General features: G+C 31.9%; 4 protein-coding genes across 8 annotated transcripts; 3 read left to right on the plus strand and 1 right to left on the minus strand.

Moving 5' to 3' along the window:
* The first annotated feature begins 642 nt into the window (after positions 1–642).
* On the plus strand, positions 643–3,956 carry LOC107005657 (cytochrome B5-like protein). 3 transcript variants are annotated; one of them, XM_027913337.1, is made up of 6 exons: positions 643–749; positions 1,030–1,127; positions 1,807–1,847; positions 3,001–3,078; positions 3,201–3,292; positions 3,729–3,956. In XM_027913337.1, exons 2-6 carry the CDS (start codon positions 1,046–1,048, stop codon positions 3,793–3,795), a joined length of 360 nt encoding a protein of 119 aa, XP_027769138.1. In that variant the 5' UTR covers positions 643–749; positions 1,030–1,045; the 3' UTR covers positions 3,796–3,956. The 3 variants fall into 3 exon arrangements, with proteins under 3 accessions (XP_027769138.1, XP_027769139.1, XP_015059785.1); XM_027913338.1 differs by having other exon boundaries at positions 718–740; XM_015204299.2 differs by lacking the exon at positions 643–749 and adding an exon at positions 786–922.
* Positions 3,957–4,486: 530 nt separating this feature from the next.
* LOC114075206 (E3 ubiquitin-protein ligase RING1-like) lies at positions 4,487–4,807 on the plus strand. Its single transcript, XM_027913546.1, has one exon. The coding sequence runs from the start codon at positions 4,487–4,489 to the stop codon at positions 4,805–4,807; it is 321 nt and encodes a 106-aa protein (XP_027769347.1).
* Positions 4,808–5,693: 886 nt separating this feature from the next.
* On the plus strand, positions 5,694–6,044 carry LOC107005919 (E3 ubiquitin-protein ligase RZF1-like). The gene has a single exon (XM_015204564.1). The coding sequence runs from the start codon at positions 5,694–5,696 to the stop codon at positions 6,042–6,044; it is 351 nt and encodes a 116-aa protein (XP_015060050.1).
* Positions 6,045–9,335: 3,291 nt separating this feature from the next.
* LOC107007672 lies at positions 9,336–19,456 on the minus strand. Of its 3 annotated transcripts, XM_015206369.2 has the most exons (14): positions 19,075–19,456; positions 16,520–16,575; positions 16,212–16,386; positions 15,670–15,771; positions 14,519–14,590; positions 13,807–13,923; positions 13,620–13,697; positions 12,884–12,946; positions 12,667–12,763; positions 12,082–12,160; positions 11,774–11,985; positions 10,517–10,662; positions 10,244–10,366; positions 9,336–9,838 (listed from the first exon to the last, which is right to left on the minus strand). In XM_015206369.2, exons 1-14 carry the CDS (start codon positions 19,159–19,161, stop codon positions 9,686–9,688), a joined length of 1,560 nt encoding a protein of 519 aa, XP_015061855.1. In that variant the 5' UTR covers positions 19,162–19,456; the 3' UTR covers positions 9,336–9,685. The 3 variants fall into 3 exon arrangements, with proteins under 3 accessions (XP_015061855.1, XP_027769509.1, XP_015061856.1); XM_027913708.1 differs by lacking the exon at positions 16,520–16,575 and having other exon boundaries at positions 9,361–9,838; XM_015206370.2 differs by lacking the exon at positions 19,075–19,456 and having other exon boundaries at positions 9,361–9,838; positions 16,212–16,406; positions 16,520–16,561.
* Positions 19,457–27,763: the final 8,307 nt, after the last annotated feature.

Below are 27,763 nucleotides of genomic sequence, written 5' to 3' on the forward strand. Positions count from 1 at the left end.
TTTTATTGATACTTATTCTATTCTTCGAAGAGAAGTTATTGTTTAGGTATATCACATACCTTTATTTTATTTCTCTTGCGATCAAAATTAAATATTAATAAAACATTAAGTTTTGTTCTATTTACAACCAAAATTAAATATTGCTTAAGCAAAGTGTTTTGACTAATTTTTTTCCCAAAAAAAAGTATTTTTAGAGTCAATTATGAAAAAGAATAAATATGAATACACTTCTAATATTAAAGATTAATTAAATATCTATAAAATCTAAACTTTTATTTTGTTAAATCAAAATATACATATTCAAAAATTTCGACCAATATTTCATAGATGAATAAAAAAAATTAAAATATTAATAAAATATTAACAGGATGAGTATATTAATTTTTTTTCATGACAAGAAAAATTCGCAGTCGCCTATCCTTTTTGAATGCGCACGAGGTAAACTCCCACTCTTATGCAATAGCTCGCACAATGATTATGTAATTAATAATACAAAGCAAAATAAATTTAAAACTTATTTCACTAATTTAATCACTACATACTGAAAACTCATTACAATAATAAATAAAATACAAAACACACACATATATATGACGAGAATATTTTGATCTTTGAAATAAATAATTTTTTCTCCTACTTCTCTTTTTTTTCCTAAAAGCAGAAATACAATCTTCCGCCAACAATATTAAACACGAGTTTTATCAATATAATACAATACAACGGGTAACAAACGTGCAAAGGTGTAAATGGTATTAGTATTATTTTTTTAATACAATGATTTTCACCATTAATAATATTTTACATCGTCTTCATTGGCTATATTATATATGTATATAATATATATATACACACACTCAGTGCTTTTGGTTCTTCGTTTAATCTTCCTTCTTGCTGGAATTTGTTTTTTTTTTGTGCATTTTTGGTATGTTTTCGTATTTGAGCTGAATTTGGGGTTTTAGGGTTTAAACGCCATTGATGATATTTATGTGCTTTAATTTCTAATTGTTTTGCTTATTTGTTTAACTATAGAGCTAAAATTTGAGATATGGAGATTATTTTGGCGACAGTAGTGTTGGGTATCTTGCTAGCTGTGTTCATTGTGATACCTCGACTGCGGAGTAAATCTGGTGAGCTTTTTAGTTGATTCTGTATGGGTTTTTGTTAGAGTGAACTTTTTTATAGATTTGCAATTCTTTGTCGTGAGCTGGCTTTTGGAGTTGAGTTAGATTCAAATGTCGTATCTTTACATAGTGTCAGAATCAGGTTCAGGTTCGTCCCCGTTTGGGCTTCTTGTGAGGGTAAGGTAATGTTAGAGTGAGTTAAGAGTTCCGCATTGAACTTATATAGATTTGCAATTCTTTGTCATGAGCTAGCTTTTGGAGTTGAGTTAGATTCAAATGTCGTATCTTTACATAGTGTCAGAGTCAGGTTCAGGTCATCCTTGTTTGGGCTCCTTGTGAGGGTAAGGTAATGTTAGAGTGGGTTAGAGTCGTACATTAGTTGGGAATGGATGTGGATTTGGGTAATTCGCTCTAGTGAGTCAGCTTTAGAAGTTGAGTTAGGCCTAAATGTTGTATCTTTATATAGTGTTAGGGTCAAGTCTATCCCCGATTGCGATCTAGGTGTAAATGGGATGTTAGAGTGGATTAGATTCCCGCATTGGTTGGGAAATGGACTGGTGGTTGACTTGGGGAATCGTCCTCTTGGGAGTTAGTTTTTGGGGTTGAATAGATTTCAAGTTTGTAATGTTCTTATGCGCGGAGAGAATTTGATGTTTGATTATTTTTCGTTTGTGTTATACCACAGTTCCGCAGAAAAGAAAGGTTGCCTCAAATGCTCAGAACAAGGTACTTTAAATTACAGTCATATCATTTATAACCTTTTTGGTTGTTTGAATAGTTTCTTCATAAGTTACTTATGTTGTTAAATTTTAGCCAGTTCGTTTCAGTTGTTTACTTAATAATTATGCTTGTCAAGAGATAATAGTTTTAGTCGTTCTTACTGCGGGTAAAACAAATTTTCCTTCTTGGTTCCAACTCAACTCCACAAAGCCTACTCAAGTTGTCAAGATTTCCCAAACTATATAAGGGAACTACAACTCATATACTTCGTGGGATTTTAGTACTGATGCTAGGCTGAGGGTTGGACATCTAGAGGCTAGAACATAGAGTGCAATGACTTGGATGGCCCAACTGGGTAGCCGAACACTAGGGAATAGGGATACTTCTACCTCTTAAACTAAGTTAAGAAAATGGACCTTGGCCTAACTTGAAGTTAGCTCAAGTTATGAGGAGATCTGAAGATCATATAAGGAGACTACAACCCATACAACTAATTAACCGATATGAGCATTTGGAGAAGACAAAGAAGCAGAAACTTAATCTTAATGGTTTGATATCTCAGATATCTCCTGTTTTTTTTTGTAAAACATGTGGATATATTAGTTTACTTTGTTGATTACTCCTCGTGTATTAGATTTATCTCTTTATAGATGATAGGTGATGTCCTACCTCAGAAATAGAGGCTTGTTTCGGATAGACCCCCTACAAACAAGGTTTAAGAATAAGAATAGTTCAAGCGGGTAAGGTTTGTGTGCACTCGTTCCCCTCCCCAAGCTCCTCTTATGGTACTACACTGGGTATGTTGTTGGTCGTGGTGGTGTCCAGGTGGGGTGAGGGGACGGTGGAATGTGTCTATGAAAGAAGGATAAACCTTAAAGGGAGGGAAGTCCTCTGAGAACAATAAATCGTGTGTTGGTTTTTAAAGCAATTGACAAGTCTTGCGTCTGTCGTAGTTATTTCTTACGAGTGAATTATTTTGCTAGGTAACTGCACAAAGCTTCATAACTGACCGATATAATAGTTTTATTTTCTTGTGCATATTGCTTGTGAATCCGCACTTGTACTATCTTTCTTGCCTTTAAATTTTTCCCTGTGTTCTGTGATTATGCTGATAGTTTTCCTTTTCTTCTTTTGCGATATATTCTTTTTGAACTAAAAGGCAGTCAAATCGTATAGCAAAGCTGAAGTTGCACGGCATAACAAGAGAACTGATTGCTGGATTATTATCAAAGATAAGGTCTTTTTAATTCTCTACTTGACCACGTAAACCATTACTTTAGCACTTGTGGAATATTAACCTTTTCTGGTCACATTCTTTTCGTAATATATACTCTTCTCTTCGCTTTTTTCTGTCTTTAGGTGTTTGATGTTACCTCGTATGTCGAAGAACACCCAGGGGGTGATGCCATCCTAGATCATGCTGGTGATGATTCAACTGAAGGTTTCTATGGGTAAGCCTTTGTCAAATATATCCTTCTTCCACTAATTCAGTTCACAACGACAGTGTAATCCTAGAAGTGGGGTCTGATGAGGCTAAGATGTACACTGACGTTACCCCTACCTTTGTGGGTAGAGAGGTTGTTTCCAATAGACCTCGGTTCAATCTTCCACTAATTCAGTTACACTAAGAAAAAAATCATATCCACATTCGTCTCTTCACTCTAATTTCCCTCCGATAATCCCTTATGGCTTGACACACATCCTTATAATCTTCGGGATTTTTTTTTCTTTTCCTAGTGATACGAGACTTGAAATTAGCCTCTTAACTGTGTAATCATCGATCATACTTGCTCCTATTCCATTTGTGGTTCTGCATTTCCTTCATTGCCTTATTTCATCGAAGTTTCATTGTTTGCTGTTGTATTAACCATTCAAATCGCGTTGCAGGCCACAACATGCTACGCGAGTATTTGAGATGATTGATGACTTCTGCATCGGAGATCTAGAAATATAAATGATAACTTCCATAGATTGATTACGAATTGTTCATGTGATGAAAAAACTCGAGGAGCTTGTGTTACCTCATAATAAAGCATCGATTGGTATTTGTTATTTCATATTATCTATGATATAATCCATCTTCCAAAGGGAAAAGGTACTCTCTTTACTTTTTTATTTTATGCCATTTTAAATAATTTTATTTACTATTTCCTTATTTAAATCCAGTTCCAAGTCGAATTGGTTTAGGATTTTTGCTTCTCAAACTCTTATAAACACATAGAGACCACTTCTTAATCAGAGGTCTCGAATCAGAACATCCATTTTCATATATATCATCAACCCACACACCATTACTACCTACAACTACAACCATCTACTCTCATCGATTGAAAAATCGAAATTATATGGAGTGTACTTTGAATTATAGTCGTTCCTCCTCAGATGCTTGTGTAGTATTTAGTCAAATAGAAACACCACAAGAAGAATTAAACATTAATAAAGATAGTAGCAATATTTCTTCTTCTTTACCACTTTTATCTATTCGATTTCACATTGATACACATGAACTATATTGGTATAAACCACCCAATAAACCTAAACAATACCAATATGATCGACATATTCATGCCAATTCACTTCATCTCGAATATTATCCTTCTATATACATGTCATACGACTTGTTCTACCAATCTTTGCGAGAAAATATGGAGAATTTGAGAGAGGAGTTTGATCGTAGTGATATCATCCGTGATATGATAGATAAAATACGTGGCATTGTTGTTGATGAGTCTAATAATGGACGTGAAAAAGTGGAGGTGTTTGTTAGTATAATGTTCATCGTTGAATGTTTTGTTGATAAAAATATTTTGAGTGATGATTGTGTTATTTGCTTCGAAGAGCTTGGGAAGGAGGGAGAGGTGATGTGCACACCTTGTTCACATGTGTTTCATGAGGATTGTATTGCAAAATGGTTAGAAAAGGGCAATTCTTGCCCTATTTGTCGTCATGATCTCTCAGACATCTAGATTTTTGTGTTTCACTTTTTATATGAAAGAGAGAAGCGGGTTTATATTGGCTCGATTGATTGGTTACCTAAACTCTCGATTTCTTATTTTGTAATCTCCTCTCTTTGTTTTCTATTTTTCCAACCCTAATTTTTTTAAAATTATTTTTTAGTTGAATTGAGTACAACACATTGATTATTGAGAATCGCAACCTCACTTACATTATGCTTTTTATTTTCATAAATATTTGAACAACATATTTAATTAATTAAAAAAAAATACCTATTGTACTAAAATTTTATTTTAATAAAAAAATTATTGCTCAAGAGGAATGATTATCGTTCACATTTAAATAAGAAATATTGAAAAGGAAAATATTTATCCTTCTCCCAAAGGGAAAAGGTATTTGTTTTAATTTTTATTTTATTTTGGTAACTTTCCTAATTAAATTTGAAGTTCCTAAGTCGTATTGGTTTAGAATTTGCTTAACTCTTATAAATACATAATAATGATCGTTTGAGACTATTATTATTTCGTTCTCAATCGAAGGTTTTAAATCACAATATTCATTATCATATACCATCAACCCCGCATCGTTATTATAATAAATATGGAAACTATGTTCTATTACAGTCTTCCCTCCTCAGACGCTTGCGTAGTATTTACTCAAATAGAAACACCAAAAGAAGAATTAAACATTGATAAAGATAGCAATATTTCTTCTTCTTTACCACTTTTATCGATTCGATTTCACCTTCGTAAAGTTGAACTATGTTGGTATAAACCACTTCATGAGCCTCAACAATTCCAATATTATAGCCCTATGTTTGTCAACTCACTTCATCTCGAATACAACCCTACTATATACGCGTCATACGACTTGTTCTACAATGCCTTGCGAGAAAATATGGAGAATTTAGGAGAGGAGTTTGAGAATAATTATCGTAGTGATATAATTCGTTATATCATAAGTGAAGTACGTGATGTTTTTGATGATGAGTCTAACAAGGGACGCGAAAAAGTGGAGGTGTCTGTTGATACAATATTCGTTGTTAAACGTTTTGTTGATAAAAGTATTTTGACGGATGATTGTATGATTTGTTTAGAAGAACTTGAGAAGAAGGGAGAGGTAATGTGCACACCTTGTTCACATGTGTTTCATGAAGATTGCATTGTTGAATGGTTAGAGAATGGAAATGCTTGCCCTATTTGTCGTCACGATTTCTTAAACAAAGATTTTAGTAGTTCGATTCATTGATTGATTACTGAATTTTAATTTTTTTAGTAAAGATTCGATTTCTCAGTTTGTAATCCTTCGATCCCTATTTTCTCTTCCCCAATCCCAATTTTTTATTTATATTTTTACTGAACCAAAATAATAATAAAATTCAAGAGTATTTTACTATAACAACACTATTCATATTTGTAATTTTTGTAAAAAAAAAAATGTATACGCAACTCACTTTATAATTTGGATACTAATTTATTAGATCTTTGAAAATTTGACTAATATACATACCATATGGTTAGGGTTGAATATTAGACAAAAACATTATTTTATTTTTATATTAGAAATCCAAAATATTACTTTTTAAAAACAAAAAAAAAATTTCACGGTCCATCTATATAATCCAAAAGAATCTTTATTTTAACTAATTTTTATTATATGATCCATCTCTCAAAGGGAAAAGGTATATATTTGCTTTACTTTTTATTTTATGTCATTATAATAATTTATTTTTGGGTATTTCTTGGAACATAATTAATTAACTCTTTCCTTAAATAACTCGAGTTCCTTAGTCGAATTAGCTTAGGATTTTTGCTTCACAACTCTTATAAACACATAAGATTGTTTGACACCACTTCCTAATTTCAACTATTTTTTTAATTCTTAATCAGAGGTTTCGAATTACAACATCCATTTTATATATCGTCAATCCTGCACCATTTACTCTCATATCGAGTGATAAATCGGAAAAAATATATATGAAGATTATTTTGAATCACAATCGTGCTTCCTCAGACGCTCATGTAGTATTTAGTCAAATAGAATTACCACAAGAAGAATTAAACATTAATAAAGATAGCAAAATTTCTTCTTCTTTACCACTTTTATCTATTCTATTTCACCTTGATATACATGAACTATATTGGTATAAAACTCCGACTCCCAATGAACCTAATCAGTACCAATATTATCGACATACTCGTGGTGATTCACTTCATCTTGAATATTCTCCTTCTATATACATGTCATACGACTTGTTCTACCATGCTTTGCGAGAAAATATGGAGGATTTAGGAGAGGAGTTTGAAGATAATTATCGTAGTGATATCATCCATGTTGTGATAGACAAAATATGTGGGATTGTTGTTGATGAGTCATCTAATCATGGACGTGAAAAAGTGGAGGTATTTGTTGGTATAATGTTCTTCATGAAACGTTTTGTTGATAAAAATATTTTGAACGATGATTGTGTGATTTGTTTTGAAGAGCTCGGGAAGGAGGGAAGTGTGATGTGTACACCTTGTTCACACGTGTTTCATGAGGATTGTATTGCAAAATGGTTAGCCAATGGCAATTCTTGCCCTATTTGTCGTCGTGATCTTCCAGATATTTAACTATTTTAGTTACTCGATTAATCAATTATCTGAACTCTCGATTTTCTCAAATCGAGACATATTGAGGAAAAATATAATCCATCTCCCAAAGGGAAAAGGTATTTGTTTTTACTTTTTATTTTATTTTGATATTTTATTATTGTATCTTTATTGAAACATAATTAACTAAACTTTTCCTGATTAAATTCATAGTTCCCAAGTCGAATCGGTTTATAATTTGCTTCTCAACTCTTATAAATACATAAAACACCGTTTGAGACTATTATTATTTCGTTCTTTTGAAATAACAATATCCGTTTATCATATGTCATCAACTCTGCACCGAGTGAAAAACCAAAGATATATAAATATGGAAACTATGTTCTATTACGGTCTTCCTTCCTCAGACGTGTGTGTAGTATTTAGTCAAATAAAAACACCAAAAGCAAAATTAAACATTAATAACGATAGCAATAATATTTCTTCTTCTTTACCACTTTTATCTATTCGATTTCACCTTCGTGCAATTGAATTATGTTGGTATAAACCACCCAATGGTGACCCTCAACAACTCCAATATTATCGCCCTATGTTTACCATATCACATCATATTGAATATAACCCTTCTATATACGTGCCATACGACTTGTTCTACAATGCCTTGCAAGAAAATATGAAGAATATAGGAAAGGAGTTTGAAGATAATTATCGTAGCGATATTATCCGTTATATTATAGGGGAAGTACGTGACGTTTTTGATGATGAATCTAACAAGGGAAGCGAAAAAGTGGAGGTGTCTGTTGATACAGTATTCACCGTTAAACGTTTTCTTGATAAAAGTATTTTGGATGATGATTGTGTGATTTGTTTTGAAAAACCTGGGAAAGAGAGAGAGGTGATGTGCACACCTTGTTCACATATGTTTCATGAAGATTGTATTGTAAAATGGCTAGAGCATGACACTTCTTGCCCTATTTGCCGCCAAGATATCTTAGATAGCTAGTTTTTTGTGTATCACTTTTTTTCTTCTTCTTCAAATCATTATAATAAAGGAGAGCTAACTTTTGCATATAGCTAACACGAAATTTATAGTTGTATGTCTATAGTAAAGTTTGTATAATTGCGCTTCATAGCAAACATAAATATGTATAACTCACTAGACATATACTAAGATACCAATTGTATAATTCACTATATATGTACAAAGAAACCAATTGTATAATTCGCTATACATATACAAAAGAAAGCAGTTGTACACAAATCAATTGCATAATTTGTGTATGTATAAAACGAGAAAGAGAGAAAGATAAAAGAAAATTGGACAGGGGAATATTTGTATTGTATAATTATAAGTGTATAGGACGAAAATAAATGTATTTGCAAGTGTATATACAATTTTCTCTCGCTTTATACAAACAGAAACGCAGTTTATATTTTTCGTTTCGGTTTGTATAAGCTATCGAGGCGAAGAGTGACGTGCGAAATTTGGGAGAGTGACTAACGAAATCTGAGAGAGGGGAACAAAAATATATTTATATATACAATTTTTTTCCCGCTTTATACAAACAAAAACGCATTTATACACTTGTGTTTGTATAAAAGTGAGATGAAACAAGCGAGAGGGAGAGCGAGAGTTTGAGGGAGAGAGTGACTGACAAAAAATTTGTTACAAGACAATTAAATCAAAGTGTGATTATATCATTTAATTTGATTTATTAGTTTGCCATTATATTTCCCAAATAAGAATTCGATTTTCATAGCAACCATATGTACCTGAATTTGAAGCAAAAATGTCACCATTCCTCTCCCTTATGTTAGTAACATTTCAAAAACCAAAATTTCAAGATAAAGTTTAGAGTTTGTCAAGCCTAAATTCAGACATTGTGTAATAGAACTAGTTTCAAAGTGAATAGATATGCAAAAACTTTAAAATATGAGAAGAATGAAGTGAAAAAATTAAAAGAAACAACATAAACTTACATTTGTTATCTATTGGTCAGTCACCACCCAAAATACAAAAATCTTAAACTAACCTTGAAATGGACATTAAATTTTTACAAAATAAACATTACAATTACAAAAACCAGCTCAAAAGCATGGTAGACCTTAGTGACAAGAATGAAGTGATAAATTTAATAGCCAGAAACAATAACCCTTACAACTTACAACCTATGTCAATGATGTACCCCTTAAGATCACAAGGGATTAAAAAAAAAAAAATTGGTCAAACAAATGCTTGGTCACTAATACCAAGGGAACAAAAGAATCACATAATTTACCATTGATTGGATATATTATCTAAATGTTATATTTCTTTGGTTGTCTCCATTGAGCTAAAGTTCTGGACAATGTACTAATAATAGCAACCTTAGGTATTGATCCTTGTTTTCCAAGCAAATCTTTTCCTGCCAAATCTGTAATTTTAGGAACCAGGTGTTTGTGTCTGTCGATCTGCAAAAGAAAAAAAGGGAGAGATGATGGTTCCCGTTGCTGTTATTCATGACGTGTTTACTTTTCTTCACTAGATAGTTCGGTATAATCATGAGATACTAGACCAAGGACAAGGAGAGTTTGGGGTGTTGTTATATGACTCAACATCCTACTTTACACTTGTAACGTGATTTTGGGGTTTACACTCGAATTTTTTTAATACATGTCAGTGCAAGTATGAAACCATCTGAAGTAATTTAAGCATCTAAAGTGTTTCGTTTCAACACAGTACAAAACATTTCTCTTTGCTTCATCTAGGTTTTCTTTGAAGTAATTAGTCTCAGTTCCGAATCCTAGAACAAGTAGATTTATATGAAAGATTATAATGTTGCTTTGAAAGCAGAAGGGTGACTTAAGAAGGGATACCTTGCATATCTTCCCGTCTTTCAAATGATATCGGATGCCAGACCAGTTGATGGACTGAGAAAGATGAGAACGCATAGCAGATAGTGGGTATAAAAAGTTGTCAACCAGCATTGCAATGAATACCTACTCAATTAAGACATCAAACGATTAAACATTAGTGACTTGTATTGTGATTAAAAAAAAACTAAAGCAAACAGGACCATACAGGATTTTCATACTGAAATGAAACGGAAAAAACTGTTTGGTTTACAGGCGAAGTCTGAATGAACTTACAAGACACCAGTTATAAGAAGCGAGTGACAGTTGAGGTGCCTCGGGAGACAACATATTGCACAAGTGAACTTCGATTCTTGTCAAGTTCCACATGGAAAGGAGTTCAATCACTGTGCATACAGCAAGGCATGCAACAAGTAACAACCCTGACAAAGTACAAAAAATATGTGCTTCTAAGAGGGAGACATATGCAACCAAAGAACCAAATAAACAGATTTTTTCTTGGAGAAGAGGAAAACATTAAACTAATAATAGGATAGACAGATTTTCAAGAACAACTATGAGCTACTTAACATTTCATGAAGCACCTCCCACAAACAAAGATTTAGTAATTCCAACTACTGGGAAAGTGGGAATAGCATACTCGTAAATAGTGCCGGCAAAATGAGCACATATTTTGGTGATCCGCCCATATTTTAACGGGTTGAGTGAGTGATTTTTCACATGGGTAAAATGTGAATTAGCCAAATGGGTTAAGCTTCTAATTTTTATTCACTAAAAACTCATGATGTCACTAAAAATAGTGTAACTTCTCTTCCTTTTTATTCTATAGACATAACTATTCTTCTGTATAATTAAAAATGAAGTCTTTGACCCTCCAAAAATATATAAGTCAAATGTACATTTCATTTGTTAATTATAATTATATTTTTATTTATTTAATTTTACATTGAATAATAATATTAGTGCAAAATAAGCAAATGGTGTATTAGTATTGACATTGCTTAACACTCATTAAGCATGTTTTAGTCTTAAAATGCAAATATTCATTTTTTATTTTGTTAAAAGAGGACCAAAGCTCCACTTTATTTCAAATGGACAGAACCCAATTCTAGAATGAAACAACAACCAGAAGAACGCAAGAGAACAAAATTTTAAAAAAAAACAACTAAATGAAGCATGTTCAACATTTTTCATCTAAAAAAAATTAAAATATTCATGAAAATATGAGTAAACTAATATTTTACCCAACCCATTCATCACCCAACAATTTTTACCCATATCAAATATGGGCGAATTGAATTATTACTCATTTTATGTTTACCCATCAACCCGCCCACATTTGACCCAACCCCACCCATTTGCCACCACTACTGGTAAATAACCAGTCGAATATCAGGATTCAAAATCATATCAGCATTATAGGACATGGAAAGGTTTCCATTATGTAATAGTTCTGGGAAAAGGAAAAAGATGTGACCGAAATGGCTACCACGACGCACTCTACTTCTACTTACACAAGAGAAATGTACTCACCATTACATGTCATGGCTGTACCCTCAAGAGAGTTTTCTTTAAGGTAATGTCTCAGTGCTGCTGCTACATGAATCCCCGCCATGATGTATGGAGATACAAAACCCCAAGACAGATAGCAGTGGGATGTAAATAAAGCCCGATTCATGATCCAGTTCACCTTTGTTGTATATGATTCGAGTACAAATGTTTGCTTCCTCAAATAATTCCAATATCTACACATAAACATGAGTATAAGGTGAGCCAACAGCAAACAGTTATCAGATGTATATCAATATTTCATAAAAGATTTTAATCTATTTTTCAGAAACCTAGGGAAGGTAAGATCAGTTGCAAGAGGATGTGGAAAGACTGCAACCGGTGGTGATGTAATAAGCCTCTTGTGTGCACCTAGAAGACGTAGCAAAAACCAACAAAGGATTAAGAAATAATAGTTTCCACCAAAAAGAAAGATTGTGCAAAGAATCATTCTCACAACTAGTCCCTAGAGCACCTAAAGCTAAAACCAACGAGTACCACAGCACCGCAGTGCCAGTGGATATACGAGGGTTATAAAATCAACAGAAGAAGTTATACCAAAACAATCACCGCAACAAAAAAAGCACATAACTATTTTGAGTTACATATGTCCTGAGAAATATATCACTACGTAAAAGTGAAAAAACAAAAGTTCAGAGGAGAAGACTAGATCATTTAACATATTTGCAGGTGAAGAGAAGCATAGCCAGGACAATTCTTAAAATGTCATAAGTTGCAGAATAAGAGAATAATTCAAAATTCTGTTTTCCATGAATTTCGACTATCACAACAGCATCGAGGAGGATACACACCAGCTACATTGCCACTCTTGTGCCGTAACATTTATTTAGGAATGAGAAACTGGAGGTAAACTTTACCTGCTATAGCTGCTAGAGTCATGTCATCTGAGTAGCCCCCATCTCGAAGCCCTGACACTACACAATGGCGGTCGGTTCTAAAATCGTTTGCATGCATCTGGAATTAAAAAGGTACAAAATAACTTGTAACCAGATGCTACATAAGTAAAATGTTCGTCAAATAGAGAACGTGGATGTACTCATGAAACAGGGAAAAAATTGTGATGGTAAAACTAACCATCATGCATCCTCCCCACAGAAAGAATGTTTTTCCACCAGTAGCAAATCCCATTGAACATGGCTGTAAATAAATGGCAATGAACCAACAAGGTAAAGACAGTCAGCAAAGCTACAACCAAGTTAAAAAGGAACCTTTATGAATCAAATCATCTGCACTAAAGACATGCAAAGACAACAGAGATGCATAATCCCACATCTTTTAGGAAGCTCATAAACAATCAGAGTTAGAGGAGAAAATTCAACTTGGCCAAGAAATATAATTTAGAAGCTAGAGTCCATGCCCATACAAGATATAAACACAAAAAAAGCCTCATTAAAACCAATTATAGATATAGTGTGCAGCTCACTATATCTGACTTCAATTTACATTAATATAACAAAGAGCGCAAAGCCGCAAACTACATAACGTCAAGCTATCATTCGAAAGATATCTGTGTCAACAATAAAGTCTTTACTACAGCTTTTACTTAAGATAAAAAAAATTATGGAAAAATAAAAACTCCAACCAACAAAAACAACAACAAAACCTCAATTCCAAGCAAGTTGGATCGGCAAGATCTAAAACTAAAAACAAATAGCTGAGTGACCAAAGCACTAATCTAACACCTTTGATAGACCATCTTACTCTAAAATCACTATCTACATTATAGAGAGATGAATTACCAAAAATAGAAGCAAAAGGACAAACTTTACAGGCAATAAATATAGAGATAAGGGCAAAAATGTCACCATACCATGTGGTATCCATAAATGCAGTAACTTCCCAAAGTTCCAGATGGTAAATCAAGAGGATATCCTGTTTGAATAAAGATCTGGCAAGCATAAAGACAAAATATTACATCTCTACCAAACAGATGAAATGAAGATTTTATTAGCGAGCTGGCATGTTGTGCCAGAGAAAAAGGTTGCTTCAGGATTTACATCTGGATTCTTCTCCATTTCAGTAGTAAGGGCCCCAATTGACCCAGGGTGCAACCTAACATCGTCGTCAAGGAATAAAACATACTTCGTATCTTTGTGCATTTGTTCCACCCCAACCTGCAAAGAATACCATCGTTTTAGGTAAGGAACACCAAAGAAGTACTAGTTCATAAAACAACTATCTTAAGCGACCACTCAAACATTAAATTTTGATTCACAAACACTTTCACATCAAATGGGTATATATAAGATTGAACAAGAACTGGCTGTGACTCTTGAAAGGGACAATGATTCGAATTGCCCCTCAACAAACAGCTGAAGAACCATAAATTGAATATTGGAAAGAAGAGCGAGAGAGCAAAAGAGAACAGAAACAGAGAGAAACAGGAAAGATCTCCTTGCAGCTAGATGACTTCTTTCTTTACCTATAGAAGTCTAGAGGTAGTTGAAACAAAAAGCCATTTACTAGCTTTATTGCCTTCCCTTTCATCAGTATCATCTCTTATAACTCATGCATCAATAAGTAAAGTACAACATTGAACTATGCTAACACAAATTGTTCCATCTTAGAAAGCAAAGAATGGAAATAAAAATGACTGTAACCTCCATTCCAAAAGAGGTAAGATTGGTTTGCCTAATCAATATAAAGAAAAATGGACAAAAAAAAACCTTCTCAAGATTTCCAACAGTAAACAGTAAATCAGATGCATACCAATTGATTGTGAATCTTCTGACTACAAGTTGTTGACAGACCAGCTACAATAACCTTAGCCTCAACAGCATCCTGCATGCAGAACATGAAACAATTGATGAGTGTAAGAATGCAATGCATACATGTAACATGAGCTTGACATAGACACACAGACAGGTAAAAATTATAACTGCATGATATAGGAAAATGTCATATCAAAGACATAATTAGGTAAATACTTCCATTTTTTCAAATAATAATGGTCGTCTTTTGATTTGGGCACAAGTGTGATGATCAGAATGGGGAAGAGATTGTTTCTTCTGGAGAGATGATCTGATAGGTGATAGGAAAATCTGGTTACTTTCCCACAAAAGCGAGAGAGGGGAAAGGAGAGAATACCTTGGAGGTTCTTCAAAATAATGACATTCCTAATGTAGCTGCTTATCATCCTAGGAAAAAACTAAATATCAATGGCTCCAGCCATCGACTAAATATTGATTTAAAGAGACCCCTGGTTAGAGTACCTCCTCTAATTCTTCTTCCATGCTCCTTCTCTTTCTTTCTTTCCTTTTTTTTCATTAGGATAGTTTGCTTATTTGCTCTTTTATATGCCATTTAAATTTTATCACAAGTCTTAAACTGTTTTTACAAATTTCTTTATTTGCAAACTTCAAATTGTTCTCGTGCCTCTGCTTTGTTGATTTCCAATTAACATGCGAGTGTTGAAGATAAATTCCAAAAAAGACAAAGTAGAAGAACAAAATGAGAGGTTCTTGGCAAGGAAAGATAATAATAAGAGAAGGGAAAGAAAGAATACAAAGATCGGTCCAATGATGAAAACATAACAAGGACATCAGCACAAAACCTATATTTCAGTTTCAAAGGCAATAACCAGTTCTCGTGAAATATTGTGATGAATATCACTGCTATGCAAAAACTTTCTCAAAGAATATTAGGCTTTTCAAATTAATATGATAGAAAACATCAAATTAGTGCTGAATATGCTATGAAATCAAAGGCAAACATCAATGATTAAACTAACAACTAATACCAACTCTCCAGTTTGGAGATATTCGTTTGCTCAACTTAGAAAACGAATATCATGAGAAGTGCGTAAGAAGCTATAAACAGAAACCAACTCTTCGAACACAAAAGAAGCCCTAATACCACACCTTAAAATCCGCTAATAAACACTTCACAGCATGATAAGCAGGATCAGCAGTACTTTCAACCACAAAAAGGAACTCCAAAGGACCACCATAAAGAGACGTGATCTGCACCATTCACAAAGGAACATAAGCAGACACAGCAGACTATAAATTATCTGAACTAAGTGAGAAAAAATGGAGCATGTAACTCAAGGTTTTCATCGTACATCCAAAATAACATAAATATAAATTAGATACCAAATGGAGAGCTAAAGACAGCATTTACCTTTGTTATTTATGCAGTATATTTTTTCATTATAAAAGGGCAAACATGCACATATACAAAAAAGTAGAGAACTTCACAAAAAGACTAAACGACACAAAAATATGTGACTAAGTTCATTATGTAGTAATGCGGGAAGCAACAAGGAAGAAATTAGGCAGCAAACTTGAGATTATTTTCAAGTTGAGAAGATGCCATAAAGAAACCGTAGAGTAAAGTCAAGTACACAGCTTAATTGAGAAATCAAAAAACGCTCCAAGGCAAAAGGTTTCTTATCGTTTACCTGACTTCTCCAGTTGTGTAGATTGTGCTCGCCAAACCCTTTTAAAGGCATTACAACTGTGACTCGAGGCAAATTGACCTGTTTTGAATGCTCAAGTTCATTAATGTCCAATGTAAGGAATGCAAAACTATTTCCACGTTTCATACTACTCTTCATCCGTCGGATCTCCCTGCCCCTGCAAAAAGAAACCAAAAGCTGCATGAAAATCACTAATCTTAGAATCCATTCGTTACCTAAGTTGATTATAAATTATCAGCAAAGATAATTGTCCACCATAAACTCTAAGATAGATTAAAAAGATCCCATACCTAACATAAGCAGCTAAAGCCCATCCAAGAGCCAGGATTAAGACGATTAAACATCCCTGGAGACACAAAGTCCCATAAAAACAACAGAAGAATAGATAAAGAAACAAGACAGGAAAGTAGAAAAGTGTGATGAGAATTTTCGTTTTCTAAATTTGTCAGTAACAAATTAAATAATTAAATAACACACACTAGTAGAACACAGAGCAGATTTATTCATGTTAAACACATCACAAAATATTGATTAGCGGACAATCAACAGCAACATACTCAGTGAAATCCACAAGTGGATCTAGGGAGGGCAGGGTATATGAAGACCATACCCCAGTCTCACGGAAGTGGAGAGGATGTTTCTGATAGACCCTTAGCTTCAACAAAAGCATTTCAAAGCAGTTTGAGAAAGGAAATACAGAAATGAAGAAGACATGGCAAACAAACGGAAAGTAGTACGAAGCATCAAGTAAAAAACTAACAGTAGTAAATTAATCCAATAACTAACACACAAGAAACATACGTGGTAACAGAAAATCGAAGATAAGAAACTAAGAAAATAATGATGTGTGCTTCAAACTACAACCAAGCCTATCCCACTGAAAAGCGAGATAGCGCTCAACTCAACTAATTTCTACCCTAACTCAGGACTTCCTTACCCTGATATCTACGGTCATGTCCACAGTAAACTGAAGATGCGGAATTTCATGTCTAATCACCTCCCCAAAACTTCTTCGCCCTAACTCTACCTTGCCTCACACCCATCATTATCAACTATTCACACCTCATCGATAGGGCATCTAGGCATCTTCACATACTCAGACCATCTTAGTCTCACCGCGCTCATCTTCTCCACCGCGGAGTTCATTTCCACCTTATCTTGAATATCTTTATTCCTAATTTCATCTCTCATAATATGCCCACACATTTACCTCAACATTCTTATTTCTGCAACTTTCATCTTTTGTACATTAGAATTCTTAACTGGGCAACACTCCATCCCATACAACATAGTTGGTCTAACTCATCTTCTCCACCGCGGAGTTCATTTCCACCTTATCTTGAATATCTTTATTCCTAATTTTATCTCCCATAATATGCCCACACATTTACCTCAACATTCTTATTTCTGCAACTTTCATCTTTTGTACATTAGAATTCTTAACTGGGCAACACTCCATCCCATACAACATAGTCGGTCTAACCACCAGTCCGTAAAACTTACCTTTAACTTTTGGTGACATATTCTTATAACACATGACAACGGAAGAGAGCCTCCATTTCACCCACCCCGCACCAATACGATGTGCGAAAACATAGTCAATCTCCTCATTTTCTTGGACTAAAGACCCAAGATACTTGAAACTTTAACTAGTAAATATTTTAAATTAGAAAAAACATTAACAGACAACTACTTTCATTTGTCTTCAAGCATATCAAACCTTTTTACTCCAATCCAACAACGAGATATAGAATGTGGGACATTTCCTTTTTTTAAGAGTCAACATGATGAAAAAATATGATCAAAGTTCACATAATTTGAATCTCGAGAAGCGAAAAGTGTTTAAATAAATTGGGAAGAAAGTAGTAAGCTTTCATGCACTTAATAGTATAAGCCAGCATGACTTGACAAATTAAAATCATCTCACGCTGCAATCTGCACCTTAATAATTTCCCTTTTTCCTTCATTAGATTTCATATTACAATAGTTGCCTTGTTCAGTAAGTTGTAGTAGGCATTCACTTTCTTTGTTTATTCATCTATCAGTCTTATCCTATTAAATCCAATATGAAAGGACATTGTAGCTACAAGCACAAATGAGCTACTTTTGTCAAATTATTTCTCTGTTCTATCACTAAGGCTAAGCCGTACAAAATGATTTTTGAAGAGCAACCTCTTGCAGTCATGCGTAGAAGGTCATACAAAGCCTTCTGTTATAGCTGTGGAGTCATTGAAAAGTGATGCGAGCTGATTAACTGCTTCGGAAAAAAACCTTTTCTACTTAAATGACAAACCTTATGAACATACAAGCCTAAGCTCTTGCCAAATAAGCTTCACCACCAACTATTGATTACTGAATAATTTGTAATGAAAGGTAAGTAATAAGATCGTCCGTATAAGAAATCCCAACCATTAAAAAAAACTTCCAAATTACACACTTCTCAATCCTAAAGACAAACATAATAAGCTAACAAAAAAGCAGAAGAAAAGAAACTTCCAAGCTGCAATTTACCGTGAATACAGACAACCACATACACAGTGTAATCCTATAATTGGAGTACGGGAATTTAACGTAAAAATGCAGCATCATACAATTAGCAAATTCAAAAAAAAAAAAATCAAACTTCAGCAACATATACGCAATGAAATTCTTCATCAAACAAATACATCCTAAGCTAAATTTAAGCAATTAACAACAAAAGATAAAATTGAGCCAAATTAAAGCCTAATACTTAGATCTGAACCGTGCCAAATCCAAAAAAAAAAATTTAAGCAACTTATTCCTCATTTTCCAAACAACAAAAACTTAAAAAACAACGAACATTCAAAAAAAAAACAATTCATACCTGGATCTGAATGAAAACTGCAATAGGACTACACAATGCTCTGCTAGCATTAAACAAATACTCATCAAATGTATCAACCGTCACCATTTTTTTCACTTTTTTTTTCCAATTTTTTTTGACGAAGATATATGTATGTATATCTCCAATCTCCCTGTCTGTTGCGAGGCGAGAGATAACTCAAATGTGCTAGGGCAATCAAAACAATGCCCTAGATCTGAGAGAGAGAAGAGAGAGAGAAATTCTGCAGAGTTATATTCAGTGTTTCTCTCAGATCAATCACCATGGAAGGAGAAGAAGAGAGAGAAACACTTAGAGAGAAGAAATGAATGGAGGAAAAAAAGGAAAAAACTTGTGAGAGACCGCGTAATTTTATATTTCGAAAGGGGGAAAATGGATTTTGGTGTAATTTAGAGAAAGAATATGCTTCACTTGTCTATTTTTTTTCTTATATATAAACTTATCGCCTCGATTTTTACTTGTTCATTTTAAACTTAACAAATCACATATTTTTGTTATAAAATACTCCATCTTGTTATTCGTCTCAATTTATTTAATATATTTTTATTTTCGCGATTCAAATAAAATTATCTTTTAGCAGTAATTTTCTTCTTTCTTTTTACGACAAGGAAATCTCGCAGCCGCTATCCTTTTGGTGTGCACAGGGTAAAACCCCGCTCCTATGTAATAGCTCGCAAATCACATAGGAAAGGTAATCCGCACTAGACAAGCATGATGCGACGAGATCGACCCAGAAGACAAACATCTTGCTTTCGCTGACACTTTTAATTGATAGTCCATATATATAAAATTTGTTTCGAAAAATTTAAATATTTTAATATCCAAATTTACGTATAATGGTGTTACAAAAATTAAAAAAATAGTGATTAATATGAGTGTTTACTAAAATATACATATTAATTAATATATTGTCTTAAGAGGAGATGTTTATTTGAATTTGATTTGATTTAGTTTTCTATTTAAGGAGAAATTGGTTTGGTCTTGATTTTGCTTTAAAAATAAAGAAATAACCAAATCAACAAATTGTAGACAATTTTTTAATTACTAAAAAAACTTAATAAAATATTACATATACATTATGTTGCACTTGGAAAATATGAAATTCGGATAAATTCAAATAAAAGATTAGTTAATTTTTTTTAATCTTAATGTCATTAACTCATTTTACTTTTAAGACGATAGAATTTTAAAGGACCATGAAATTTATTTATATTGAATATTTATATCAAATTTATATATATATTATATGTTTAAATTTTTTCTTATTTTACAACGAACAATTCATTATTTTATTGGTCCAACACCAAAAGAATTTAACGATCATTAGAGGAGAAGTGATTGCATCAAATGACGCACGTGGGTTGAGTCATTTACAATCCCAAGTGCACTATGAATTATGAATTAACTTACACATATACCAAATATAAAAAAATTATTTGTATATTATAGTTATAATTTGTTTAATTACATTTCTTAACAAAAATAAATATTTATATTTTTTATATTCACAAAAAGAAAGTAGTTGTATAATTCGATATACATATATAAAGAAAGCAGTTGTATAATTTGTTATACATGTATAAAAGAAAGCAGTTGTATAATTTATTATACATGGACAAAAGAAAATAGTTGTATAATTTGTTTCAGTATACATATACAAAAGATCAATCGGATAATAGTATATGTTTGTATAAAGCGAGAAAGACAAAAGAAAACCGAGCAGGAAAAAATTGTATTTGTATAATCAAAAGTGTATAGGACTAAAATATATACATTTGTATTTATAATTTGTATATACAATTTTCTCTCGCTTTATACAAACACAAATACATTTTCATATATTTGTATATGTATAAAAAACGAGAGAGGCGAGCGAGCGAGCAAAATTCCACCCGAAATAAAATGAAAATAACAATAATTTGCTATAGAGTGCAATTAAATTAAATTATATTTATAGCATTTAATTTAATTAATCATTTGCTATTGTATATCGTATTATATGAGTTTGAATAATTCTTAAAGTTGTATTACTTAAATACTTACCATAGAATCTTTATGAAAAATACAAGGGAAAGTATTTTCACTTATTTATTTATTTTTGGTTAAAGTATTTTCACTTTTTAGCCAGGAAGGAAAGTGGCACCGTTAGTGGCTATATTTGTAAAGGATATTTATTAACACGTGATAAGGTGTTTATTAGTGTCATTTTCAAATTAAATTATGATGATACACATTAAATGCAAAACAATATATAGTTCCGTTCTTATTTCGTTGTTATTATTTTAGATTATATAGTTTTGAGAAATTAGATAAGTTTATTATTATGTTTTTATTTAATATTTTATTGAATTTAAATTTTTAATAAATAAACACAAAAGCGTTTTTTCGATAAGTACATGTAAGATTAGTAACTTTCAACGATAAATCAAGGAGAATAGTTCATTTATTCATTGATTTTTTTTTATGAAATTACAAGTATTAAAGTATATTTATTTTTAATAAAAACAACATATAAATACGAATAAAGAGTATTTCTTTTTTATCTTATTCGATATTTGATATATTTATTGAAATTTAATTAAACTCAAATTAACATGTTACATAATCAACTTCTATAAATAGTGATCCTAACAAACAAAATATACGTAAAGATTCAAAACTCGAAACCACTCATACAAAAATAATATCACTAACCATTTCTCAAAATCCATATTAATATAATATTTTAATTTCATCTCATATGAAAGAGAAACACGTATCGAAATAATAATTTGGACCCATAATCCCTTTTATTCATTTTTTAATTTCTTCATTGATTTTCCCAGATTTGGTCTTGATTTAGTCAAGTACTAAAGGGTATCTTGAATAATTTAAAAACACAATTTCCAAATCTTAATTAAATAAACCTTTCTAAATCAAACTTATTAGTTATTAATTAGGAAAATTAACAATATCATTATCGTTATTAGCTTGCACGCATCAAATTAAAGCATAAATAATTCAAAACACACATTATGAAGTAGATACCAATACTAAATATTAGACGGTTGACATTCTTTCACTTTTAACTAAGCATTTCAAGTTTGACTTTAACGAGTGTAGTGCTTTTTAACGGTGGTAGAATTAGAAATTTCATTAAGAAATTTAACATATAAAAAAGTCAAAGAAAGTTCAACATATATTATATATTCATAAAGAATAATTTTAATCATATATAAAAACAATGTAATTTTTCGTCAAACGGGATTCAAAAAGCCCCTTAACCCTTACTAGCTACGCCCTACTTTTTGATACGAAGTGTTTTAACTCTCTTAAAAGACTAAAACATATTCAATGTCAATATAAATTAATCAATATAGTAAATTTCAAATATTCACGAGTTAAATAAGAGAAAAGAACGTGAATATGTTATCTCTATCTACCTAACAAAAACATATATCAAAAAATTCAACGTTTAATTAAAAATAAAGAAATTTTTACGATTCTATCGACCCCTTCGTGACCACACTAGTTGCGTGAAGAATATTTTGCCAATGATGCAAGCTGTATCCAAATGGCAATGATAAAAATGGAATATACGTTTAAATTCCTCCTCCTTTATTAAAAAAAACAAAAAAAAAATTTTTTGGACATGTTAGTATTATTATAAAGTTTTTAAAATTTATTTTATCAAATAAGCCAATATAACATTTCATTATTCATACAACTGGCAGAGCTGTACTTGTCAACTAGCAAACTAATTAATATAACAAAAAATCATATTATTGTCACCAAAATACTTTAGTATTAATCATTGTCATGTTGATGGGGGCAGGGATGACGATGAAGCGGGACAAAGTAGATTAAACTTTTTTATAGTTATGAAGTTAGAGTTGAAAATAATTTTAAATTTTTTGTCAAACTTCACGTCTATTAAATATTAATTTTTAAATAAAGTAAAATATGTTTGGAAAAAAATTAATAATTTTTATGATTAAATTGGTCCTATATAACTTAACGTACGTAACAAATTTTATGCATATTTTAGCGCTGACACAATGCAGTGGTGCAACCTGGCGCAGAGTAGTATCATTCCTTGTGGCAATAGCTATGTAGTTGACCATTTAACTAGTGGCCCATATGTCGAATGAGTCGGTTAGTTAAAAATTTTGAATTCGAGCTTTAAAATTGAAAAAAATTCAAATTTAATGGATAGTATCTAATACGAATTCTTCTAACGTTATTGAGATTCCATCTTTTTGTCATCAATGTTGGAGCTATCTTTCGGAGCTAGAATTTAGTCTAAGGGGTGTTAAAATATAAAAAAAGAAAATCGTATAGAAGCCAAAAACTATCAATATGTAATATAGATATACATAAAATATATTTTAATTCTAACTAAACAACGTAATTTTCCGACAAAGAAATCGTCACCCCTTCACTACTACGAGGCTCCACTACTGCTTTATAGAAGCCAAAAACTATCAATATGCAATAAATATGTATTTATTTATGTTTTTAACCCTCCCTAGGAGCTCCGACCTTTTTGTTCTCTGATAACTCAAACTCATAATCTTAGAATTGGAAGTGAGGAATCGACCAGGTTAATAGTGAAGGAGATACAATATACACATATATTATTTTATGTTAAAGAGTATATTAGATCAAACATTGAGCCAATTGAAAACCATATAATGAAAATATGCACTTCAAAATAATTAGCTAGAATAGAAACAAAGGAATTCCATTATTTTGTATCTAAGTTGATAGTATATATAAAAGGGAAAATGCACAAGCACCCCTTCAACCTATGCCCGAAATCCCAGAGACACACTTATACTATACTAAACTCTTATTACCCCTGAACTTACTTTATAAGTAATTTTCTACCCCTTTTTAGCCTACGTGGCACTAGTTTGAAAAAAAAAAAGTCAATCATCGTTGGGCCCACAAGATAGTGCCACGTAGGAGAAAAGGGGTAAAATATTATTAATAAAATAAATTCAGAGATGATAAGACCTTAGTATAGTATAAGTGTGTGTCTGAGATTTCGAACGTAGGTTGAGGAGTACTTGGGCAGTATCCTTATATAGAATAAATATTATTCAAGACGACGTGGCCATTGATACCATTCAAAAGGAAAAAACTTGTAGAGTCTCGGGCTTCCTGAAAAAATACTGACAAATTGTACAACATCCATCTCAAAGTCATAAGAAATAATATTAAGCCGAAAACCCAAATAAAATATGTGTGGAATGGTAGGATGAATGACCATGTAATCGATCATGTAAAATTTGCCCTCAACTTCAAAATCATTATCTGGGCATTGCAGAATACTTGTGCCTACATTTCTTTCATACTTTTTAATCCATGATGGATCTCGATTACGAATATCGCTAGCAAGGTACCACACAATAACGATTGCCTTGTATACAATATTCAACGCAAAATACAATCCACCATCTGATGATCCAAGATAACCACAACCTATCTCCGTATGCTGAGGCAATTTCATAGCCCAAAAAGACTTGTTGATACTATCGTAAACAGTTATCTGTGATGAATCGTCATACCAACAGAATACTCCATCGATGACACTAGCGGAGGGTGAGATCATTATGGTACAAGGACACAGTATCATAGGTACATCAAGAATAATCCTATTTGCAGTCCACACAAAAGTTTCAGAAGAGAAACTTTCAATGGTTACAACAAAGTGTAACTCAGGGGGAGTGTGAGGTATTGCATACCGAACTATAGTGAAGGAGATACTATCATCTTTTTTATCAGCTTTATCTACGTTACAAATAAATCCAATTAATGGTTGAATATTGTCATAGTCCTCCATGGAGATTTGAGTTTGCGGGAGTACCAAAAAGTGCCTTGTGGCGGGATGATAAACGTAGTAATGAATCTTTTTCACCCTGCAAAGAACAAAACCATTCGACGATGCAACAACATGTGCATCGCGATGAAAAAAATTGTGTAATGAATCATTAAAAGTTCCATCGATAAGTGAATGATCCAACAAGCAGAAGCGTAAGTCACAATTCTTAATAAATGAATGTTGACAAAAGAAACCAACTAGATGTGGTTTTTGGTTCCATCGTCTGCTACGGCAATCACTAATGTATTTTTCCCAAGTTTTGGATACACATTTAAACTTTAGCAGATACTTTGAAGGCAAATAATCCAATATTTTTATCATTATATCTTCACAAATCTCATACTTTCTCATCTTAGACACACCATTCATACTCACAAATTCGATACAGAATTTGAATAATTTTTTTTTTTTGTGTATTACTGTATAGATAGAAAACTAACTAGTAACATCCTATATTTATAGTACTAGAAACCAAATTAAACTAGGAACAGGAATAAACGTAACTAACAAATCCTAATTAAATTATATATGAGAAAGCACCATAAATAACAAATGCTAATTAAACCATAAATAACAAATTATCATCAAATTGTGATTCCTACTCAAACTTTAATTAAATTATTATTTCTAACCAGATGAATTTTTTATATTGACCAACTATGAGGTTTTGACCAAACTAAGCCATTATATAAAGTCATTCATCAAAATAATATGTTTTTCTAAAATTTTACAAAACTAGTATAAACGTATTCCACAGTAACGTTTTAGGATATATTTTATTTTTTAAAAGTTGATGGCGTCCTATTGATATACGTTACTCACAGTAACGTTTTACGAGTAAACTGTTACTTACAGTAACGTATATCAACCTAATGTTGTTAGTTTTTAAAAAATAAAATATACTCTAAAACGTTACCGTGAAATACGTTTATACTAGTTTTGTAAAATTTTAGAAAAATGTATTACTTTGGTAAATTGTTTTATATAATGGGGTTAAAAATTCGACCAACTATGACAATAACAATACATATTCTGGACGTCCCAATTTATAGGTCACAATTCAGATTTCGAAAGGGCAAAATTATTTTTGTTTGTGGCTTTTGTTCTTGAAAAAGAACAAATAGTGCGTAAGAGTAAGAAATAACAATTATAAAAAAAAGAAACCCGAGAATGAAAATCAAAGAGAGAATAAGGAAATTCTTACAAAATCACATACCAAAAATTCACCCTAGAAATTAAATATAAAGAAAGAGGAAATGTATAAAATCATAAATGTTGAACTTAAAAAATAAAAGAAAAAGAGAATGTAAATGGCATATCAATAATCTCAAATCAAGATACTCAAAAATGAGAAGAATTCAAATTCATAATCAACACATAAATAATAATAATTTATGTGATAGAATTCATTAATAATAATTGATTAAATTCACAGAGCTTAAATTCTAAATCTGTTTCTCGATCATTGTTAGCTCAATTGAGCGGGGGACGGGGGTGGGACAACGATAAAAATGACTAATATTATTTTACTAATGGGAGAATATAATATTTGCTGTAGCCTGCCTAAAGACAACAACATACGTTATCTTTCGTTGTTGAAATGTTTATTGTGGAGAAAATAGAAAGAAAGGTATCCTTTTTAACGTCTTTAATTAATTATTGGTGACATAATAATTTATTCTAAATATGATTTTGAATAAAAATTATATACTTTTTATTTTTATAATAAATGTAGTTAAGATTATATTTAAAAATATATTGTCACAAACTCAAACGCAGAAATCAAAGGGAAAAGAGAAGTGTAGTTCAGTTAATTCGAAGATGGAAAAAAATAAAATCAAAGAGGCAAAGAAAAGAGGCAAGAAGAGGAAAGGAAAAGACGTGTTAATCTAATATTAATTTTTAATTAAAATCCCTTAAAACGTGCTAGCGTACATTTTCAAAATGTGCTAACTACATTTAATGTAATTAATAACGTATCCCATTTTCCATTATTAGTTTGTCCGAAAGTTAATTAGGTATATTAATTATCATTGTTAGTTTATCCCTTTTTTTTATTAATTGTTAATAACAACTCTTTTAAATAAATTATAATTAATATTATATTTATTAATAAAATGCTATAGATTGAGATATTAACTGTTATACACTGAAATTCAGACTCTAATGCTATAACTTGATAATATTACTATATAAAATGTTATATATCTAATTTACTCAATTAAAATCACTGATTAAATTTGGGCCCATTACATATAGCCCATGTAAAATGTTCTTAAATTTGTCACCTGGGCCAGCCCACTTGTTGATCTGATCTTTTGGGTCCAAGATATATAGCCCAAGTAAAATGTTCTAAAATTAGCCCATATATCTAAATGTGCAAAAGTGGGTCGTAGCCTTTTTATTTTCTTGGTTTCCCACTCGGTGTTCAGAGCTCACATTAGAACCCAACTAAACTAAGATCGTGCATTGCATGAGTCATTCGGGGGTGAACGCTTCCAAAAGAATTTTCTCCATACTCTGGGCTCAAACCCGAGACCTAAGGTTAATGGTGGATCAGTCTCACCATTCCAGATGTCATTAGCACAAACTGATACACTTGTTATATATTTCTTTTTGTCTCAATTTATACGACACACTTCCTATTTTAGTCGATCTAAAAACGACACCACGACAACCACTATTACTAATTATTGCAGCTATACGTGCGAAACGTTTTCTAGCTAAAAATAAGTCAAGATCCAGCCTCTTTTACAAATTATATCAGTCAAAAGGTGCATTCAAACAAAATAAATTGATTAGTGG

Source organism: Solanum pennellii, chromosome 12 (genome assembly GCF_001406875.1).
Source record: "Solanum pennellii chromosome 12, SPENNV200".
In the NCBI taxonomy this organism is placed as follows: Eukaryota; Viridiplantae; Streptophyta; class Magnoliopsida; order Solanales; family Solanaceae; genus Solanum; species Solanum pennellii.

What these genes read in the sequence shown, in the direction of transcription:
- LOC107005657 (XM_027913337.1), top strand. Translation starts at nt 1,046, where the DNA reads ATGGAGATTATTTTGGCGACAGTAGTGTTGGGTATCTTGCTAGCTGTG. An exon ending in GGATTATTATCAAAGATAAG is followed by an intron (nt 3,079 to 3,200) that starts GTCTTTTTAATT and finishes TTCTGTCTTTAG; the next exon opens with GTGTTTGATGTTACCTCGTA. An exon ending in TCAACTGAAGGTTTCTATGG is followed by an intron (nt 3,293 to 3,728) that starts GTAAGCCTTTGT and finishes ATCGCGTTGCAG; the next exon opens with GCCACAACATGCTACGCGAG.
- LOC114075206 (XM_027913546.1), top strand. Translation starts at nt 4,487, where the DNA reads ATGGAGAATTTGAGAGAGGAGTTTGATCGTAGTGATATCATCCGTGAT.
- LOC107005919 (XM_015204564.1), top strand. Translation starts at nt 5,694, where the DNA reads ATGGAGAATTTAGGAGAGGAGTTTGAGAATAATTATCGTAGTGATATA.
- LOC107007672 (XM_015206369.2), bottom strand. Translation starts at nt 19,161, where the DNA reads ATGGTGACGGTTGATACATTTGATGAGTATTTGTTTAATGCTAGCAGA. An exon ending in GCTTTAGCTGCTTATGTTAG is followed by an intron (nt 16,387 to 16,519) that starts GTATGGGATCTT and finishes TTCTTTTTGCAG; the next exon opens with GGGCAGGGAGATCCGACGGA. An exon ending in AAATGGAGAAGAATCCAGAT is followed by an intron (nt 13,698 to 13,806) that starts GTAAATCCTGAA and finishes TATGCTTGCCAG; the next exon opens with ATCTTTATTCAAACAGGATA.